Source organism: Cetorhinus maximus, chromosome 15, assembly GCF_964194155.1.
Source record: "Cetorhinus maximus chromosome 15, sCetMax3.hap1.1, whole genome shotgun sequence".
Taxonomy (NCBI): Eukaryota; Metazoa; Chordata; class Chondrichthyes; order Lamniformes; family Cetorhinidae; genus Cetorhinus; species Cetorhinus maximus.
In genome coordinates this window covers 36,260,815-36,282,337 of record NC_135893.1, presented here as the reverse complement: position 1 = coordinate 36,282,337, position 21,523 = coordinate 36,260,815, and the positions used below count along the sequence as shown (strand labels likewise).

General features: G+C 39.1%; 1 protein-coding gene across 27 annotated transcripts in view; it reads left to right on the top strand.

Moving 5' to 3' along the window:
- LOC144690603 (eukaryotic translation initiation factor 4 gamma 3-like) overlaps positions 1–21,523 on the top strand; it is a 347,183-nt gene that overhangs the window by 195,037 nt on the left and 130,623 nt on the right. For 20 of the 27 annotated variants that reach the window (XM_078558271.1, XM_078558260.1, XM_078558257.1 and 17 more), the window contains 3 exons: positions 5,201–5,288; positions 7,316–7,354; positions 10,925–11,668. In XM_078558271.1, the coding sequence (XP_078414397.1) occupies positions 5,201–5,288; positions 7,316–7,354; positions 10,925–11,668 (871 nt within the window). The remainder of the gene's footprint in view (positions 1–5,200; positions 5,289–7,315; positions 7,355–10,924; positions 11,669–21,523) is intronic. The other 7 variants (XM_078558259.1, XM_078558253.1, XM_078558245.1 and 4 more) reach the window with 3 other exon arrangements.

Below are 21,523 nucleotides of genomic sequence, written 5' to 3'. Positions count from 1 at the left end.
CTCAGTCCCCTCTGTTCTAAGGAAAACAACCCTAGCCCATCCAATCTTTCCTCATAGCTGCAATTGACAAGCTCTGACAACATTCTTATAAATCTGCTCTGTACACTCTCCAAAGCAGTTATGCCTTTTCTGTAATGTGGTGACCAGAACTGTGTACACAACTTCAACTGTGGCCTAACCAGCGTTTTATACAGTTCCAGTATTACATCCCTGCTTTTGTATTCAATACCTTGCCCAATAAAGGGAAGTATTCCATATGCTTTCTTTACCGCTTCATCCACCTGTCCTCCACCTTCAGGGACCTGTGGACATGCACTCCAAGGTCTCTTACTTCCTCAACCCCTCTCAATATCCTCCTGTTTATTGAGTATTCCTTACTTTGTTTGCCCCAAATGCATTACCCTGCTCTTTTCTGGATTGAATTCCATTTGCCACTGTTCTGCCTACCCAACGAAACCATTGATATAATTCTGGAGACAACAGCTATCCTCTTCACTATGAAATACGTGGCCAATTTTTGTGTCATCTGCAAATTTCATGCCTCCTACGCTTAAGTCGAAATCATTAATATATACAACAAACAGCAAAGGCCCCAACACTGAGTCCTGTGGAACGCCACTGGAAACCGCTTTCCATTCGTAAAAACATCCATCGACCAGTCTGCCTTGTGGAGCCTTGTCAAATGCCTTACTAAAATCCATGTATCCACTGCACTAGCCTCATCAGTCCTCCTTGTTACTTCCTCAAAAATTCTGTTAAGTTAGTATGATATGTCACGATTCACTGGGGTAATATATATGCTCCACTGTTCCCTGAGCCGCGACAAATGTGAAAAGTTTGACCAAACCACTAGATTGCCCCAATTCTACCTAACTGTTTAATTTAGGTTAACAGATTACGAGCACTAGGTTTGTAAACTTGATAAGTAAATAACTGTTTATTGAACAAATTGTCGTTAACCGGTGACAAAAGAAAGAAATATGAACTGCTCATTTCTAACCCTATAACTTAAACTCTACTCCTCCTTAATCCTGATACACATAAGACACATAAGACACACAAAACATGGATTTTAAGGGTGGGATAAAACAGTTCAATAGCGCCAATGCAGAGTACAGGATTCGATGAGTTAATTTTGATTGATGTCTTCCAAATTCCTTTCAGTTCTTGTTGATGACACGAGGTGGTCTTCCAGCACTTTCAGTATTTAGTTCACTGGTTGAGAACTTGTTTTTCAATGTCTCTAACAGTGGTTTTCTCCTTTTCCTTTTTACAGGGGTTTCCTCAGAGAGAGAGCAGGTTATAGAGATATGAGGAAATTCAATTTTAGATGTTTTCTCTTTGCAGGCCAGGAGCTTTCTGCTGCATTGCTACCACACAAAACCCTGGTCAGGAGCCAATTAAAATGCTGTTGTCAGGCAGCTCCCTTGGCCCAGGACTCCTTTCTGGCACCACCCTGTCTTTCATGTCACACTTTTTTCCAGGATTGCGACATTGTATATATCTCTTATCCTGTTCCAGTGGACATGACCTTTAAACTGCAGCCATTGTAATTCTAATCCACAGTCCAACAGAAAATAAAAAGATATGTTCTTTACAACAGTCCAACAAAAATAAAAAGATATCTTCCTTACAGATATGATCTTCCTCCAACAAAACCATGCTGACTATCCCTAATCAATCTGTACTTTTCTAAGTGACAGTTTATTCTGTGTCTCAGGATTGGCTCCCAATAATTTTCCCACCACTGAAGTCAGACCGACAGTCCTATAATTTTCTGGCCTATCCCTCACACCCTTTTTAAATATTAGTACAACATTTGCAGATTTCCAATCCTCTGTACCTCACCTGTTTTGAGTGAGGATTGGAAAATGATCCTCAGGAGATCTGATATTTCCTCTGATATTTCCTCCCTGGCTTCCTTTATTGGCCTGGGATATAATCCTAGTGATTTATCCACCTTCAAGGGTGTCAATCCCTCCAGTACTTCCTCTCTCATTAGGCTTGTTGTATCTAATATTTCACACTCCTCTTTAACTAGAATGTCTGCATCACCCCTTTCAGTGAAGACAGAGAAAAAGTACTGATTGAGAACCCTGCCCACATCTTCAGCATCAACACATAAGCTACCATGTACATCTCTGATAGGCCCTACCCTTTCCTTAGTTATTCTCTTGCTCTTAATGTGCTGTACACCTTTGGGTTTTCTTTGATTTTACCTGCCAAAATTTTTTCATACACTCTTTGCTTTCCCAATTTCTTTTTTTACTTCACCCTGTACTTTTTATACTCCTCTAGACTTTCTGCAGTGTTAAGCTTTTTGTGACTGTCATAAGCTTTCTTTTTCTGTTCTATCTTGCCCTGCATGCTTCTGGATAACCAGGGGGCTCTAGATTCAGCAGTACCACCCTTTTTTTGTAGGGACATGTCTACATTGTGCCTGTAGAATCTCATTTTTGAATGCCTCCCACTGATTTGACTCTGTTTTCCCTTCTAGTATCTGTATCCAGCCCACTTTCACCATTTCACCTCTCAACTTTGTAAAATTTGTCTTACCGCAATTTAGAACTTTAACTTCTGTTTTATCTTTGTCCTTTTCCATAATGATGCTAAACCTAACTGTATTATGGTCACTATCTCCAAAATGGTCCCTCACTGCTACTGCATCCACTTGCCCAGCTTCATTTTCTAAGACTAAATCTAGAATTGCGCCCCTGGGTTTGTTATATGCTGGCTAAAAAAGTTCTCTTAAATGCAGTTCAAGAATTTTGTGCCGCTTGGACTATTCGTCTCCCAATTGATATTAGGGTAGTTGAAGTCTCCAACTGTTACTGCCCTATTGTTTTTGCACTCAGAAATTTGCCTACATATTTGCTCTTCTAACTCCCTTCCACTAGTTGGGGGTCTATAGTACACTCCTAGTAGTGTGGCTGCCCCTTTTTTATTTCTGAGCTCAACCTATATGGCCTCATTTGCTGGTTCATTTAGTATGTTATCCCCCCTCATGGCTGTAATTGTTTAACCAATAATGCAACACCCCCACCTTTTTTATCCCCCTCTCTATCCTGCCTGTAAACTCTATACCAGGACTGTTGAGCTGCCATTTTTGCCCTTTAAGCCAAGGTTCCGTTATAGCAATGACATCATGCTGCCATGTGTCTATCTGTGCCTTTAGCTCATCAGGATATTTGCTATACTCCTTATATTTACATATATACCTTTTAACACTGCCAAATTCCTGTGCTGTACACTTTTTAACCTGTGCTTCTTCTGTCTTTCAGAGTCACTCACTAATTTTCTAACTCCCATTCCCTGCTCTGAATTTGCCCTCAGGTTCCCATCCCCCTGCCTATCTAGTTTAGAACAGCACTAGAAAATCACCCCGCAAGCCCCATATTTGTCCCTGTCCTGTTCAGGTGTACACCACTAGGCTTGTACAGATCCCACCTCCCCCAGAACTGGTCCCAATGCCTCAGAAACCTGATGCCCTCACTCTTACACCAGCTTTCCAGCCACGTGCTTAATCACTTAGTTCTCCTATTTCTATACTCACTTGCACATGAGACTGGGAGTAATCTGAGATTACTGCTTTAGAGGTCCTGCTTTTTAATTTCTTTCCAACTCCCTGAAATCTGCTTTCAGGACCTCATCCCCTTTCCTATCTAAGTCATTGGTACCAACGTGGACCACAACCTCTGGTTGATCACCCTCCCCCAGAAGATTGTTCTGCAGCTGCTCCGTGACATCCTTGACTTTGGCACCAGGGAGGCAACATAGCATCCTGGAGTCATGTCTGTGGCCACAGAAATACCTGTCTGTCCCCCTAATTAACGAATCCTTTATCACTACTGCTCTTCCGCCCTTCCTGTGGAAGAGCCGCCTGTGGCGCCACAAACATGGCTCTGACTGAACTCCTTCGAGGAACCAATGCCCCCATCTGGATCCAAAATAGAAAATAGATTGATGAGCGGGACCCCAGGGGGCTCGAGCACTACCTGCCTAGTTCTCTTGGACTGCCTGGTGGTCACCTATTCCCTTTCTGCCTCCAGTCTCCTAAGCTGCACCATAAATTAAAAATGAGTACATTGGATATGTTGTTGAGCTGTGTGGTGCCACGTTGGTCGGATCTCCCAAGAGTTGGCTGAGGATGTGATGAGCTTCCCAATTCGTGTTTTTAATTTTACAGACTTAGTCTTGCGGTCTCTGTTGTGAGGAAGTGACGAATGAAAGTTGGCACATAGAATCAGTCCCATTTTCCTTCTCTGCCATATTCTCTCCGCCCAACCCCCACTATTGCCTGTTCCACTGGCCATTTTTCTGGCAGTTATATTGATAAGAGGCCTGTGAGCAGCACTTTGTAATTAACAAGTATATTTTTAGTCACTTATAAATCAGTAATGCAGTCTACCGTCAGCAGTAAAGAGCAGTTATTTTCTTATACTGAAAAAAGCATGATAGCTGAATAGTTGATTTGTTTACTCCCCTAAGTTTACCAACTCAAATTAAGCTGTAGCATTTTATTTAGCTGTTGACTAATTTGTAAAATTTAGATCATATTTAACCAATTTCATCTTTTCAGAATCAACTAAGCAGCAATGAGTGTTGGCATTTAGAGATGCAGACATCAGTGTATAATGACCATAGAATTAAAGTTATTGACAGCTAAACTCTATGTAATTAACATCTAAGTTAACTGCTTGTACCTTTTTAAAAATCACTTGCAGACATTACTAAATTTATCTTCCCATTTGCTACATTAATCATGCTGCAACATTTCTCAATAGTAAATCTTCACAAACAATCACCAACAAACTCAAATCGTCAATGGCTGTCTTGTTGGGACTTTCTAGAAGAGCTGAATGAAAGGGAGAGAAAATGATAACCTTTCTGTTCTTGCGAGTAATTGGCTAGTCATCCTCAGTTGGTCAGAAAGGACTCTTAGAGGGAACAATGAGAATGCATTTAGCAGAGTTTTGTCTGTTGTCTATCCTTGTTAATGTTAATCCTGTTTTCTTTTCCTTCTCAATCCTGCTTACTCCATCTCTTTGTTTTGGTTTTGCTTTTTGTTCTTGAATTTATTGTCCTACTATGGAACTTCATGGAAACTTTTTGCTTATTTTCCTCTCTGTTTGCATGTTCCATGTGCTAGTTTTTGTGTCCGCACCCTCATTATCCTCACCTGTTGTACCTCAAATCTCAGCAGCTCCCCAGTCAGGTTGCAGATCATGGACCAGTTTTCGGAACTGCGGAAAATGCTCACATGGCACCAAGTGTGGACTTCAAGCAAGGTTTGTTCAGTTCTTTGGTATATATTGATGCAATGTTTTGACTGGTAAATAGAGGTCGTTTAGCTATGTTGGTTATTGAGTGTTTAATGCTTGGTGGGGAAATGGATGATAGCCCTTTATTTCAATTTGAAGATTGTGTTTCAGTTGGGTACCATGACTGCTAAAAATGCCAACATGAGTAATTTTTTCTTATGGGTTGATTGAGGTTTAGTGTATTATTCAGGTTTCCTTTTGAATTTAGCTGTGTTTATATTCCAGATGGAAGAAACTTTGTGCCTGTTACTTTCAAGAATTTACATTGGCTAACCATGATGCCTGACATGTACATGTAAATTTCTCAAAAATATGTTTATATGTACAGGTAGTAAACTTATTTGTGTTTACTTAAGCCTTGGTAACAGTTAGTTGTTTCTATGAAGAGTTGCTATAACACATGATTAGCAAAAAGATTTGTGGTAAGGAATGCCCATCATTTCAGAGGACAACTGCAGATGATAAGTCTTAAATGACCCAAGTGATGGCTGCCAGAGGGCTAGCTTCAACCATTGTTCAAGAACCACTTTCACAGAGGGTTTAATATAGAACGGAGTGCCTTCCTAACATAATATAGTCCTATTATTTCATCTTAGTTCATGTGGTGAATACTGGATAGCTGTCCGTGAAGACAGATCTCCTCAATGTGACACTTGCCCATTTTAGCCCATTTAACAGGGTGATTGGCAAAAGTTCTATTCTGTAACTTTTCCAACACAACTATCCAACAGGTAGTATTTCATTGCATGTTATTCCTAACTGTTTTTGCTAAACGTTATAGAGCCCATGCTGGTCAAATCTGTAAGGATGTGTGGCAGAAAAAGGCCTTGTATACTATACAGTGGATTAAGATTTAAAACAAAATCACCTGATCATTAAAATTGCAGTACAAAGTTATGAATGGCCCAAGGGGCAGTGTCCCCAGTTATTCCTTTTCCTGACCTCTAGCTCAAACCAAGTGAGCTGTCAATGTTTGATTCTTGATGTAAGATACACTTTTCAAAGAGTGAGCGACTCTAGCTATGGCAGGCAATTTAATATTATCATAGCTTTACTACAAAAATTGTAATCAAAATAACATTTACCTCCCAACAAATTTTCAGTTGCATTTACAGATCAGAGAAAATTTGTTTTGTCAGTTACTTTGGTCCAAGGTTACATATTTCAGTAGTGTTTTAACCTGTTTGATATTAGTGCCTATTTGAAGAACTTCTTTCTCATTTTAAACAAAGGTTAGTTTGAGGATTTTGGTATCTTGATACTCTTCCATATTGCCCACCTCATTATAGAAAGATAAATAATATTAGATAAGGGTGGGCTGAGTGGCATTGGTATGATTAAATAGTTTTGAGTGAACTGGCCTGTATTTCATTTGTGATAGACTCCTGTTTGTTCTAGGTGTTTTGAGTTCATGATCTAATTCTGATCATTTACTTTTTTGCTTTAAAGTTCACTAATTTGAATTAAGCAATGTAAATAATGCAGTGTAAAAATACAAATTGTCAGGGATAATTTTAATAAAGCAACTTTGACTTAAGAAATATAAAGTCTACTCGTAAACTAGCATTTTCCAGCATTAAGGCAGGGATATGTTTCTGGAGGATGGAAGAGTTGTATGGGATGTTTTAACAACTTGTGTTTGATTTTATTTAATGTTGTAGTGCATACAAACAATTTTATAATTCTACATGTGAAATGTGATGTTTAAGTTTCTTGAAAAACATCATGCCTTGGTTTACTTTCATAGCATACGTACAGTTGTAGAGATCAAGTGAACAGATTGATATTCAAGTCATTGTACTTGATCCAAATCTCTTTGGAAGTTTGTTTTAATTGAAGTAATTTTAAATGATCCCATTTTGAACACCTGGGGTTCAATGCCTAATGTTTTCTATAGCGGATCCAGTAAACTGCAATCAAATACAAAGTAGCATTTCATAGAAGTTATAAGTTCAGGCATGGTATATGCCATAAAATGTTTCTATTTATTTCAGTGGGGCGAACTGAAGCTGCTATAACAAAACTGAAAGCAGGTATGGAACAGTTTAAAAACAGAATTAAGTATTTTACATAAAACAAAGATAATATACATAGTACAACTTCTGTGCACCTTCACAAGTATCTGCTTACATTTCTGGGGCTAGGATCTGTAATTCAGTGACTATGCAGAGACAAATGGTAGTTTTACTGCCAGTTCAGCCTGTTGCACAGGGAAGATAGAATATCCTAATGTTAAATGTTTTATCACAGGGTTGTCCAACCTTTTCGTGTGAGGGGCCACATTTCAATTTTTTTCTCCCTTGTGGGGGCTGATGAGCAAATTTTGGCAAGATAAGGTTTGGCATAACATTAAACATGAAATTCAAAAAAACATCTATGTCAAAGCAATAAATTGATAATTTAAAAAAGTAATGAATAAAAAATGCCCAGTAAAAAGTGCCAAGCACCGGAGCTAACCAATAAACATTTTTTGCCGTTTCGCTTAAGAAGCAGTGTTAGAGAGAGACAGACTAGGCCCCAAGTCCTGGTCACCAGGTAAGGGGTGTGAACCGGGGCCGAGCTATGGAGTTGGGTTTAACTGACACTGACCTTGCATTCACCTCTCGTGGCACGCACCCCGAGTTGGCCTCGGCGGAATTCATACAAAAGTGGATTGCCTTTCAGCCTGCGTTTTCCTCCTCTCCTGGCCTGCTTTGTGGATAGGTTTTGGGGAGGGAGGAGGGGGAAGTGTGTGTGTGCATACTCCCAGTTTCAGGGTTCTCCCTCTCAGGCTCTCAAATTCGCTCACTCACAAGGGATCTCTTGCTCTCACATACGGGCTCTCACGCTCACTCCCCACCCGGGCCTGCAAGGTTTGGACATTTTACCGCCAAGGAGGAATTTGCAATGCTGTGAAGGTGCCAAGATGCTCTTCTTCATTCCGCATTTTCGGAGATTCCAGCTGCCTTGGACTGGGAGTGCTGGGTAGGTGCTGTTGCTGCAACTGGTGTTCCTAGTGGCCTGCATAGCCCACTCGGCCATTTTGACCCCTGTGCTCCTTCAGGGTGCCAGCACCTAAGCAGGAGGGAAAGAGAGAGAATGCACCATAGCCACTCACCTCCATGCTTTTCCTCCAGTCACAGACTGTTTCTCTTCCAAATTTGCTGCTAAGTATCAGCAGCAAACATGGGAGAGAAATGGCCTGTGATTGGAGGAACAGCTCCTTACAGAATTTTCATTGAGCTTACCTGCATTTTGAACAGTGAGCCTGAGGACCGAATAGAGAGGCATGGCAGGCTGGATTATGGCCTGTGAGCTGTACGTTGGACAAGCCTGTTTTATCACAACATTTACTGCGCAGTGATGCAATTAGTGAAAGTATTGATTTATTTTTAAACTAATGATGTTACACATTTGTTTCTGATGCCATGTTAAGGTAAGACCTTTGTACTTTTGATGCACTGGTATGAGTATAAATTCTGTTTTGTTACATGATCGTGAATGAAGGCTACTGCAAGTATGAATGGTGAAGAGTGCTTCATAGAGATCAAATTAATTCAGATTGAGTTGCCAAATGTTTACTGTCATGCCTACTAAATGTCCGATTCTTGTTTTTTGACAGATTTTGTACATCTTTCAATTTCTATTCACTTTTAAAAGGGTTAATTATAAGTATGCAAGGGTCTTTTAAAATTTAATAAAGTTTTCTTTTAACATTCGATGCTTTGGGATAAGGCTTTCATTCTGATCAGGCATGTGAACTGGCAGTGTTCTTGCTATAGCAAAGTATTGGGATGAAGTAATGCCTCCAATATGTGCTTAAGGAAGTCTTGTTACCATAACCTGTGATATGTTAGCTCACCTTTATTGTGTGACTTGGGAATGCTGCCTATATCCTGTCTACACATGTCCTGCACACTCATGACACCTGCGCTTCTAACCTGACGTGGCTTTTGGTTCACCAATGCCTTGAATTTAAAATTCTCATCCACTTAGTCAAATCCTCCCATGGTCTTGCATCTCTCTATCTCTAAGACCCTTCACCCAACAACCCGTTAAGAACTCTATGTCCCTCCAGTGCTGGCCTCTTGCACATCCACCACTCCCTTCACCCCACCATTGACAACCATGCCTTCAACTGTCAAGGCCCTAAACCTTAATTCCCTTTCTAAAGCTGCCTAGGCCCTAAACTCTAATTCCCTCCCTAAAACACACTACCCCTCCTTAAAACCTGCCTCTTGGTCCAAGCTTTTAGTAGTCCACCTCGTTTGTCAACTTTGGGTTGGTATCAGTTTAATCTGTTACATTCTTCTAAAGAACATTGTGAGGTTTTCCTACGTCAAGGGCATTATGTAAATGCAAGTTGTTGAGTGTCAGGAAGCATGTTGTACAGCAGTATTATCTTAAAGAAAATAGAGGCTGTTTTGAGTATTCTTCAGAGTTATAGACTGCACAAATGCATATCATATAGTCAGTTCATTTTTTTTAAAAAAAAGTCATTCACTGTATCTCTAGTTTTGTGAATCTGATGTCTGATCATTTTATGGTGACATCTAATTTTAACTTGCAACCATAGGAATGACCTTTAAACCAGGTTAGATATTTTTAATGTGCAAGGTTGTAGAAAATTAACGATATTGCATTCAATTGTGTCCAGTGCCCTTTTTGCTGAGGTGTCTAATTTTATTCAATCCTGCAGCTTTCTGTGAATCTGAACTTGCTGCTGAGATATACCATAAAATCCATAGTGTAATTCTCATAAGATGTGCTGCAGTATACAATTAACTGCTTTTGAATACAAAATTCAAAAATTCCTCGAGGATTATGAAAATTAAACCTTGGATTATAAAGAGTAACCCATGCTTTGGGTACCATCTGTAACTCAAAGGCTGCAGTGTTTTATTACTTCGAGCTATGTAATCAATATTTGGCTTTGGCCATGCATCAGTTCATTGAGTAACTTAAAGGCAAGCCTTAGAACCCGTTACAGCAACACTTCAAGAGTAATAGTCTTTGTTGCTGCTGAGGATTTGCATACATAGGTTGTCGTTTTCAAGATGTGATTTTGAAAGGCAGTACTTCTGTTCAGTTCAATCTCTGTATTTGGAACCTGTCACTTTCAAGCTCCTGGTCCAAGGACAAATTGTATAAATTATGGTACTTTAAACATGAGCAATGTACACTTAAGAGTTCAAAATGAATGTAATTCATTAAATTAGCCAGAATAACAATAATGCATTTTTCCTAGTTTCCTAGCACAGTAAAGATAAAAATCAGTGGACCAGTGCAATAAGAACAGAGTTATTAATGAAGGACATTTAATTTTACAAATGAAAATATTTCCTCCTCCTCTTATGCACGTACCTAATATGGTCCAATCAGGATGAGCAACTAAGACTAGGGTATCTGAAAGGCTTTTTTTCCCTCCATTGCTATATTTCTGCGTTATGTTCTTGGAGAGGGTGTCATTGAGTGAGCTGTAATAACAGTCAAGTATTTTGTGTTGAAAATGTAAACAGCTTGCATTCAATTTATAATGATTAAAGATGTAATTTATATAAGTTACTAATTTGTGTGACCAATAGGTATAGGTATTAAAATGTGCTGCCTTTCTGTTCACACAGAAGAGAAACCAAAGCAGGAGCCACCGGTGAAAAGTGCTTCACCAGATGTCAGACCGGAAACCGTTGTAGAAAAGAAGGAGATAGATGGAGAGCCTCCTGATCCTGACCCTGTCCCTTTACAAGTGGAGGAAGAGGAAGAAGAGGAGGAGGAGGAGGAGGTCGAGGCAGAGTTCGAGGAGGAGGAGGAAGAAGAGACGACAGCGGAACCCGCTGCTAGCATTTCTATTTTTTCACCTTTGGATTCTGCAGAGGAATCTGAACCATCCGTTCCTAAAGAGGAACAGAACCCTGCACCTAACTTATGTTTGCATGGGGAGGTGGAAGATGATAAACAAGAGCAGGACAGTGAAAGTCTACCTGAAGAAATGATTGATGCTTCAGCTAATGAAATCATAGTACCTGCTACAATTAACGCAATTAAAGATGTGAATGGCATTGCAGGACAGGAAGTAACACAAAGCACCTTAGAAAGTGTATCACAAGATCTTCCTCCACTCTCTACTGGTGTGGAGATTGCAGACATTGTTCGGACAGAAGCAAACGTGGAAATGCCACCATCACCTGTTGCTGATTGTGCCAGTCTGGAAGTCACGGCAGAGGAAGAAAACAGTGAGGAAACTCCTGTTAGTGATGACAAAGATCAAGACATGGAAAGCAAGGAGTCTGCTGAAGTGGAGGAGAAAGAGGTAGAGGAAAATGAATCACAACAATTAAACTCCAAAAAAAGCCCAGAGATTGTGTATGGTAGGTTTGCATTGAATAAGACTGTCTGTATAATATCAGATCTTACAATTTATTTAAAAGATGTTTGTAACATATGGAAATAACCCTCAAGAACTAGGTGAGGAACATTCCTGATTATCTTCTTGATGTCTTATGGGAGTATTACCAATTGAAATATTACTGAAAATGTTTTTAAGGCTTTAGTGCTTGCATATTATGCCAGTGGAGTGACAAAAATCTGGTAGCTTTTGTTTTACTATAGCTAACATTCAACCAGTAATACAATTTGGAGAATTTACTTTTAATCTGGTTATTCCATTTTATTAATCTTTGTACTATTATCCTGTTCATAATTCATGTATTTTTTTATTGCTACTGAAAGCAAAAAATAGACATAAAGATAGGTATAACTTGACTGATATTGAAATCTGATTTCTTAATCCAAGGTAGTGGAGAGGAATTATTTTCATAAAGCTTTGAAGCCTCCTGCCCCAGTAGCGTAGCTGGTTTAACCTACACAGGTTCCAGGGTCAAACCTGGTCTGTCCTGATTTAGCTGATTATACCTAAGGTAGCACTACCCAAAATTTGCCTCAAAATCCCTGGTTAGGGAGGTGGAAATCCGCAATGACTTCTGTTCTGATCACGATGTCATAATTCCTCTTGGAAGTGCACTTCCAAGAGGAATTATGGCATAGTGATCAGAGCAGAAGTCATTGCAGATTTGTAAATGTTAGTTGAGGGCAGGATCAGGTTAAACTCTGACATCCTTTAATAACCAATTGCCTGCTGATACTCACTGTCCAGATCTACATAAAATATGGGCAGTGGGCACATGGGAGAGCACCACCACCTGCAAGTTTCCCTCCAAGTCGCACACCATCCTCACTTGGAAATATATTACTGTTCCTTCATCGGCACTGGGTCAGAATCCTGGAGCTCCCAGTCTACTGTGGGTGCACTGTGAGTGTCTCCACACCACACAGACTGCAGCAATTCAAGAAGTTGGCTCACCATCACCTTTTGGGCAGTTAGGGAGGGGCAATAAATGCTGGCCTAGGGCTGTGGCTCAGTTCATAGCACCCTCGCCTTTGAATCAGAAGGTTGTGGGTTCATGTCCCACTCCTGGAAACCAAGAACTGTGAATGTACTTGAAAGAGTTACAATCTGTGACTGTTGATAACTTGAAAGAGTTTCAATCTGTAGGGAGATTACAGATTTACTTTGAAAGGAATAAATGCTGGCCTAGCCAGCTATGTCCACATTGAATGAATAAATGTTTTATAAAATGCTTCAGTGAGATATCAAAGGGCAATGGCTACCAATGGAACCATTTCCTGGCAAGATAATAGTGCCTTCAGGGTTGAAAGTTGGCAAGATGCTTTAGGGAATGATGAGTAAACCTTAATGTGCACATTCATTTCACATAGCACCTTCTGCCTAATGAAGATTTTTGATTAGCCTCTGGATTTTAGGCAGGTAAGACATTGAAAATAAAGTCAGGGATATTTATTTTATAATGCTGGAAGAATATTTTAACCAGCTTCAGCTCTCAACTAGACCACATTAGTTGCATGTGTAGAGAACTGCTCTTTATGGAACAGACCATCACAATAATTTGCGTATTTGGGATGACACTACAGCTGTGGTTCCAACTTTGAAACCATGCTGACCTAGTTAATGGCTAACAGCCACAAAGCTTCACCTTTAATCAAAAGCGATCAACATTTTGTAGAAATTAGATTAGGAATAAAATCATTTAATATTTTTAAATAGAATAAAGTTTTGAATTAGACCAAAATGGTGGAATAAGTGTATTACAAGCTATGTGAGAATTCATGGTCATGTTTTATCAAATAGCAAAGACCCAATTATGGCTCTTAAAACCCATAAATAATGAGTGTTTAAAGATGCAGGAGAGATGATGCACTTTAGCAGGAAAACAAGAAATGAGAACATAAATACAGTGAAAATGTGCTGAAAGCAGTGAGGGACAGGGACATTGGGGTCAAAATATGTAATTCCTTGAAAATGCAGGCAGTTAAAGCCATAAGAAGGCCACTACTATTTTGGTTTTATAAGTAAGGGTGCTGAGTGTAAGAATGAACAGATTATAAAAAATCTGTATAAGTTTATGCTTCTGTCACATGTGCAATAGCATGAGAGAATTTGGATAATGGCACATTAAAGTTATGGAGAAAAAAAGCAAAGATTCACCAGGATGGGAAACTAGCTGTAAAGAGAGTCTTGGAGTTACATGGACTATTTCCACTGCGGGAGGGAAGATTAAAAGGAAATTTAATAGATGGCTTGCAGTCCTGAAGAATTTGATATGGAAAGACTATTTTCTTTGGTTAGGGAGTCAGCGGTGAGAGGACATCAATCTGAAATTTCTACTGAGTGTGGGGAGAGATGTTGGAAGAAATATTTTTGTGCACAGGGTTATTGCGACATAGAATGCTTAGCCACGGGGAGTAGTTGAAGTATCTTTTAAGAAAAGATATAGGGCTACGGGAAAAGAACAAGGCAATTAAAGACCCAGCAAACAATGTGCCAAATATCCTTCTGTGTTGTAAACTTCTATATTTCTTCAGTACTGTACTCAACCACTTGGGGAGAATAAGATAATATGTATGAGTGGCTGATCACCCCTAGAGGTCTGGAAGAGCCCAGTAAAAGAAAATGAATGCCCAGTCTTTAATAACTCTTCTTTAAAAACGATCATACAAGTTCAGTTCTGTCTGTATGTGCACTGTTGTATATGTTCACAGATGGAATTTTCTTATTGTGTGTGGTTTTAAAGTGACAGTGGCATTTTGAATTGCAGAATGGAGATATTGCCTTGTATAAATGGTGCTCACCTGAAATTCGGGCTGAAGTACATCATCAGCAATGCAGAAGTCAGCAATGCATTTGCCCAATGAATAAATGCTAACCAGTGATCAATATCACTGATTTGATGCCCCCCTGCCCATATATGGGGGATATTTTTTTATGTGCCTGCAACTTGACTGTAAGGCAACTTCTGTTCTAACCATTATTATAGTTTCTGTTGTATTGCCAAAAGTTCTGTAATGTTTCTTCTAATAGTAACTATTCACTGTGCAGCTGTTACTTAAAAAAAGTCTTGCCTGTCCTTCATGATCAGGTTGGAGAAAAATAAACCTCTGAGTTAATTATGTCAGGCTTGTTGTTGAGTACCAGAATGGATTAGTTGCCCTATTTCATTGTTATGTTTTTGCTTCTACAATATCTTGTCTCTTTTTCATTTATCCCAAAAACAAAACACAAGCTGCCTTCTTTATTAGAGTCAATTATTTTTCCTCAAGAATATTTGTCGTATCGTTCTGGCTGCGTTACAGTTCTTTATTGTGGCAGAGTTCAGAAACAGTGGAAGCTGAAGAGCTTCAATTTGAGGACTCATTGGACAGTGTCTGAAAAATAGGTACTTTTATGTTTTTAAAAAATATAATTGCTTGAATGATTTGTCATTTTAACTAAGGATTTTTTCTGTTCAATATTTTCAAGCTATGATATAATATTGATAAATTGTGCTTGGATGGTTAATTCAAAGCTTTTGAGGACTAATAACAAATTAACACCAAATGGGTATTTTGAATATCAAATAGAATATAAATAATAGCAAACATGACTATTCTTGCCTTAATTTAGAAGACTAATAGTAAACTGTATGAGGTATGAAAGATTTTAGTGGGTGAGTGTGTACAGATCTAACTTTTAAACTGTAACTGAAGGGCAGTTTCATTCTGCCAACAGTTTTAAAATGGGTTGAATTTGAGTTATAGTAATAAAGTTTAGGATTTGACAGAAGCAAAACTAGGCAAAGGTGAGCAAATTTAAATTGCTCTGTTGTACACTATTGCAATAGCCCTGAGTTGCTAACTGAGTTGAGTTTTTATCTTTGTGTAGATGCTTGGGAACAAGAGAGATTGGTCAGTATTTTAGACAGTGCACTACAGGGTTGTGTACAACCAATTCTTGGCCAGTTTTGGAACTGGGGATTTGTGGGACAGTCCCTAACCAGGACTCCACTACCTGGCTAAGTAATGAGTGCTGGCAGAAAATTGAAGGAGAAATTGAGGGACTGACTGAGGAAGTGAAAAGATTTTGGAATAAAAATTGTGGGCTGTGTGCGTGCATTTTAACAAATCATGATTCTGGTGTTTGCATACTGATTTGTTTACCTGGTGTATTGTGGTGATATCTAAATGGTGATTTGCTTGCAATTAGTTATGTCTCAAACAGAATTGCTGCAGAGGCATTGTGAATTGGCATTGTGAATTCATTACACAATTATATGGTGTGTACTGGAGTTGTGTGTCAAGTTTGGGAGATTCACCAGTGTTTGTGCTGCAGATGCTTTGCAGTGGCATTGTTGGAATAGTGATTTACTTTTCACTGATTTCAGAGAAAATATTCCTTTTGTGTTCTGTGAATTCTGGATTGGAGAGCTGTCAAAACTGGAAGATACACTCAGATAAAAATATCCACTGGGAGTAGCAGACTGTTGGCCAATTGCTCCAGGGATAGCTTACATGCAAGATAGTGCCTGAAAAGAAATAACTGCATTTTTAAAAAAAGTAATTCAGTTGTGCCGATCATTTTCTGAAATTGCCTGTTGCATCATTCATTATGCAACAAAATGTAGGGAGGATAAATGTTTTATTCCCTGTAGCACCAGCAGATACGACTTTTCATATAATTTCTGTCCCTGCTGCACTTAAATGTTGGCTGAATAGGAGGTAATTATATGACGTATGTCATTTGTGTCTCCTTTTGTACCTTTAATAATTAAGAAGACTGCTCTGAAAATCCTAAATAAGAGTTTTGTTTTCTGTGGAGGTGGAAATGTAAGGAAGCTCCGTGACAAGATATGACTTGGTTTTGTATTGCGATAATATAAAAATATTAATGAGACATTATTAGAAATATTTTGCACTCTAGAGTCGATCATTTTAGCAATGTTTGGAACTTCACAAATTGTATGAAATGATGGAAGAGGTTATGTCAAGCAAACATAGAATAGAATCACAGAAGTTGCAGCACTGGAGGCCATTCAGCCTGTCATATCTGGGCCAGCTCTCTGCAGGACTAATTCACCTAGTGCCATTCCCTGCCTTTAACCCTGCACATTCTTCCTTTTCAGATAATGATCCAAATCCCTTTGAATTCCTCAATTTAACCTGCCTGTCCCACATTCTCAGGCAGTGCTTGCCAGATCCTAACCACTCGCTGTGTTTTTTAAAAAAAAGTTTCTAGCGCAATGTTTCTGTGCACGTGTTGAAGTGTTTATGGTACGGAAGAGTTAAAATGAAACCACATTGGTCTGAATTCTGACTTTCTGTTTTAATATTGTGAAATCTAGATAAACATAAGTCGTTAAATGCTGTGCAAGGATTCTGATTTTGTGTTGTATGATCTGGAATGGGTGGCTGCAGTTCTGTTTAGGATGAGGAATGTTTTGATTTCACCAATGTATGGCAGGACAAACGTGTTTACAATAAAATTCAGTTTTTGCTGTTTTTGGGGAATTCCTGAAACAAAACCCAAACTTCTGAGAAACTTTTCAGTGAATAGGTTGACTGTGATAGTGATAGTCTATTAGACCACTGGCATTGACACAGAACTTGTCTCCTTTGACTCACAGTACACTCTTTGTTTTGCTCCAAGTTTCTCATCCAACCTCTTTCCTTTATCCATGGTTGTGATTCCATGAGTGCATGCTTTTGTTTGCCCCAGTAACTGGTCAAAAGCTTTCAACCACGAAGGCCATCATGACTGAAGCCACTGCTGCCCTGTGGGTAGTTCCAGCTGCGATCACTGGATAGTTATCAGGATAAAGAACTGTGACTTTCTTGCTAAGCTACTTTATTTCCTTTTCTGTCTTGGGGATATTGGGCCCAATTATAGTTGAAAATAAATAGTTGTCCATTCTGGAGCAGAGTACTACAGATGTTGGAAATCTGAATAAAAACAGAAAACGCAGGAAATACTCTAGGTCTGGCAGCATCTGTGGATAGAGGAGGAGTTAACGTTTCAGGTGGTTAACCCTTCATCAGAACTCATGAAGGCTCATCAATTTGAAATGTTAACATGAACTCTCTTTCTCTACAGGTGTTGTCAGACCTGCAGAGTATTTAACAATGTTTTCGGTTTTTAATTTAGTTATCTATATTGTCAGGCCATCAACAGGATTTATTTGGCTGTTGAATGGAGTAATGTCCTGCCATTTCTGAAACTTATGAATCTTACTATACTTATTTTTCTGTATAATTTCAAAACTGTGGTGACTGTGGTGAAAATTAAAAATTTTATTTTAACAGTGTGTTCTGTGACCAAATGAAGTTTGCAGGCAGTTACAGGTCTCATCATTTATTTAGAGAAGTTGTTTCTACATCTTACATGCAGTAACGTTTTTGATTGGGTGCAAGTTTCCATATTCTGTTTTTCACAGCGATCAAATGTCTTCAAAATTCTGCTGTATTTTAGCATAAGTTATGAAATGATGCTAGATTTCATTTGATTTTTATTGTGTATTAATTTCCTGAGTGTGCAACAGCAGTGGCTCAATTTGTTTCCTGTAATGGCTCAGTGCTGTATAGCCAGATCTGGTCTGAATAATATATATGCACGTCTGATGAAATAGAGATTTTACAGGGTCATGGTCAAGAGCATCTTTAAGTAGCAGCTGCAATGCATGGTAGTGGGCTCCAACTAGCCAAAAAGATCTTAATAGAACTGTTGCTGAACACTTGTGGAATATTGATCTATTCTGTGCTCTCTCATAAACTGGTTTCATTCACATGGACAATTAAAATGTAAGTGGTATTTCAAATATCTAACCATCCAACAGACTCTTGTTATCTGATGTGTACAATGGCCTGTCATGGAGTATGAATAATTACATCCTGCTGGAGTTACAGTGCATGCGGAGTACTTAATGTAGAGTGCAAGAATAAACAAATACACTGACTCGTAGCTAAAGAAACTGATCAAAAACACGTAGCTGGGCAGCTGATGTAAAGTTGGGGCCAAACTATTGAGACCTGGAGCTCGAGTTGAAGAGAAAAATTTCTCCAAAGCTGGTTGATGTTGTGTCATATTGACAGTTGGTCTTCAGTGTTGAAAGCAATTGGATACCTCTTAAAGGAAAAAAAAAGTAGTAACAACACTGTTTTATTTATATGTTTTTTTCTGGCTCTGTTCACATCAAAATACTGTTGTACCAATATCCGTACTAGTCATGGTGTCTCACTATTTAACCTGCTTCACTTGGGTTTGTCAATAAGGATTAAGAATTCTGCAGGTTGTTATTCCAGGAGGTAGCACATTGGGCGAGAGACAAGTTCAGGGAGTCCAAATCACCTTGTTTGACATTTTAAAAATACTAAGCTCAAATTTGTAGCATTTGAAAGAAATCTTAATAAATATTGCATTCCAAAGTCACTGGATTCTTAGGGATAACTATTGTAATAGTGATACAAAACAAAATAGATTTGGAATGCTGCCCTATTCTTTTGTCCTTTTTCATTTTTCAATTTTTATTTTAACTAATGCTAATGTATCCTAATTTGTATAGAATGGGAAGACCATTTGGCCTTTCATGCCTGTGCCAGCTCTTTGAAAGAACTATCTAATTAAGTCCCAGTCTCCTCTTTCCCCATTGCCCTGGAATGTCTTTCTCTCCAAATATTTATCCAACTCCCTTTGCTATTGAATCTGTTTCCACTGCCCGCATGCAAGATCATAATTCGCTGGGTAGAAAAACTTCTTCTCATCTCGCCTTTTTGCCAATTATCTTAAATCTGTTACTGGGAACTTAGTTAAATCTGGTTGCTATCTGTTCTGCCACTAGAAACAGTATTTTCTTTATTTAATCTATCAAAACTATTCATGATTCTTAGCTCTATGGAATCTCCCCTTAGCCATTTTTGCTTTAAGGAGAACAATCCCAGCTTCATTTCTAGGCAATTTCCAGTACCTTTGCCATTATTAATCCAGATGCCAAAGAAATTTATTACATTTGGTGAAACTTGTAAAGTATTTAGTAGTTAAATGATACAGTATATATTTTGGCTTTTGTCCCCTAAAAGATAACCAGCTTGCTGGGCACTGTAATCACCATTCCCCCGCCCCCACAAAATATTTTCCTTTTCTTCTTTCTTATGTCGGTCAATTTGGAATTGATACTTCCATCAGAAAATTAACCTCTGATTGACTGGAAATCAGCTTGAAGCAGGATTAAGGCCTACAGTTTGGAAGTGACATGTTCCTGTCATAAAGGTGACTGGTTCAATGTTTGATGTAGTTAAATACAGCAGCTACTGTAACTATCCTGTCTGTGTGCCTGGATGAGTTGTTTCACCTTCAGTGCTGTAAAGTTATGTTGTGATCTACCTGTGTAGATTTCAGCTTTGGTCTGCTTGAAGCGGAGGGAGTCCCTGCAGGGAATAATTTTGGTTAAGAGGATTTATTTCAGATGATGCTGGTTCTGTTTGACCTTCAAAGAAATTATGCCAACTTCCTCTACTCAAACATACTTTTGTTTGAATTTCTGAAATGCCCCATTGCTTGCTATGCCTTTCTCTTTTTTCTGACCAGTGTACAGAAAGTGCTGAAAAATGCCTAGTTAATATTCTTGCAACAAGTTACTATACTTTGTGGTTTTGCAGCTTGTTCTTAAGAAACAGGTAATTTGAGGAATTATTAACCATAATGAACACAATGTACTATCTATTAATTTGGATTCCTGACCCCTAATACTGCACTTCTTAAAACAAAAATTATCCACCCTTTGAGAGCACCTTTTTTTTTAAAAAAAAAAGTCCCCAAATAGGGTGCCATTTTTGAAATAATCCACCATCCTTAAAGTGCTTGATAACATTATAAGTTGATCTGTGAAGCATCCACATAATAAACAGCTCAAGTTTACGCACCTGGCATTAACATGAAGTATTTGAACCTAAGAAAGGGTTTCATACCAGGTAATCTGAAAACGTCTCGCATACTTGTAGTGTCAACCAATGTTATAGTTATTTTAAAAATTGTTCATGGGATGTGGGGGTGTCATTGGCGAGGCCAACATTTATTCCCCATCTCTAATTGCCTTTGAGAGGTTGATGGTGACCTGCCTTCTTTGAAACCTTGCGGCCTTTATGGTGTAAGTGCACCTACAGCGCTGTTAGTCAGCGTGTTCCAGGACTTTGACCCTGTCACGGTGGAGGAACATATTTCCAAGTCAGGGCAGTGTGTGGCTTGAAGGAGAACTTGCAGATGGTGGTGCTCCCAGGTGTCCTTGTCCTTCTATGAGGTAAAGTCATGAGTTTGGAAGATGCTATCAAGGAAGCTTTGGTGAGTTGCTGCTGTGCATCTTGTAGATGGCACACACTGCAACCACAGTGCACCAGGTAGAGGGAATGAATGCTTAAGATGGACGTGGAGTTTCTTGATTAATGTTGGAGCTGCACTCATCTAGACGATTAGAGAACATCCCACCACACTCCTGGCTTGTGCCTTGTAAATGGTGGAAAGGCTTTGGATCTTAAGTGAGTTATTCATCAGGAGGCCTCTGACCTCTTGTAGGCACAGTAGTTATATGGCTTGTCCAGTGCAGCTTCAGGTCAGTGGTAACCCCGCCCCCCCAGGGTGTTGATGGCGGGGGGAATCAGCGATTGTAATGCTATTGAATGTCAAGGGAGGTTTGTTAGACTCTCTTATTGGGTACAGCCGTTGCCTGGCACTTGAGTGGCACGCATGTTATTTGTACTTGTCAGCCAAGCCTGAATCTCCAAGTTTTGCAGCATGTGGGCAAGGACTGCTTCATTGTCTGAGGAGTTGTGAATGAATTGAACACAGC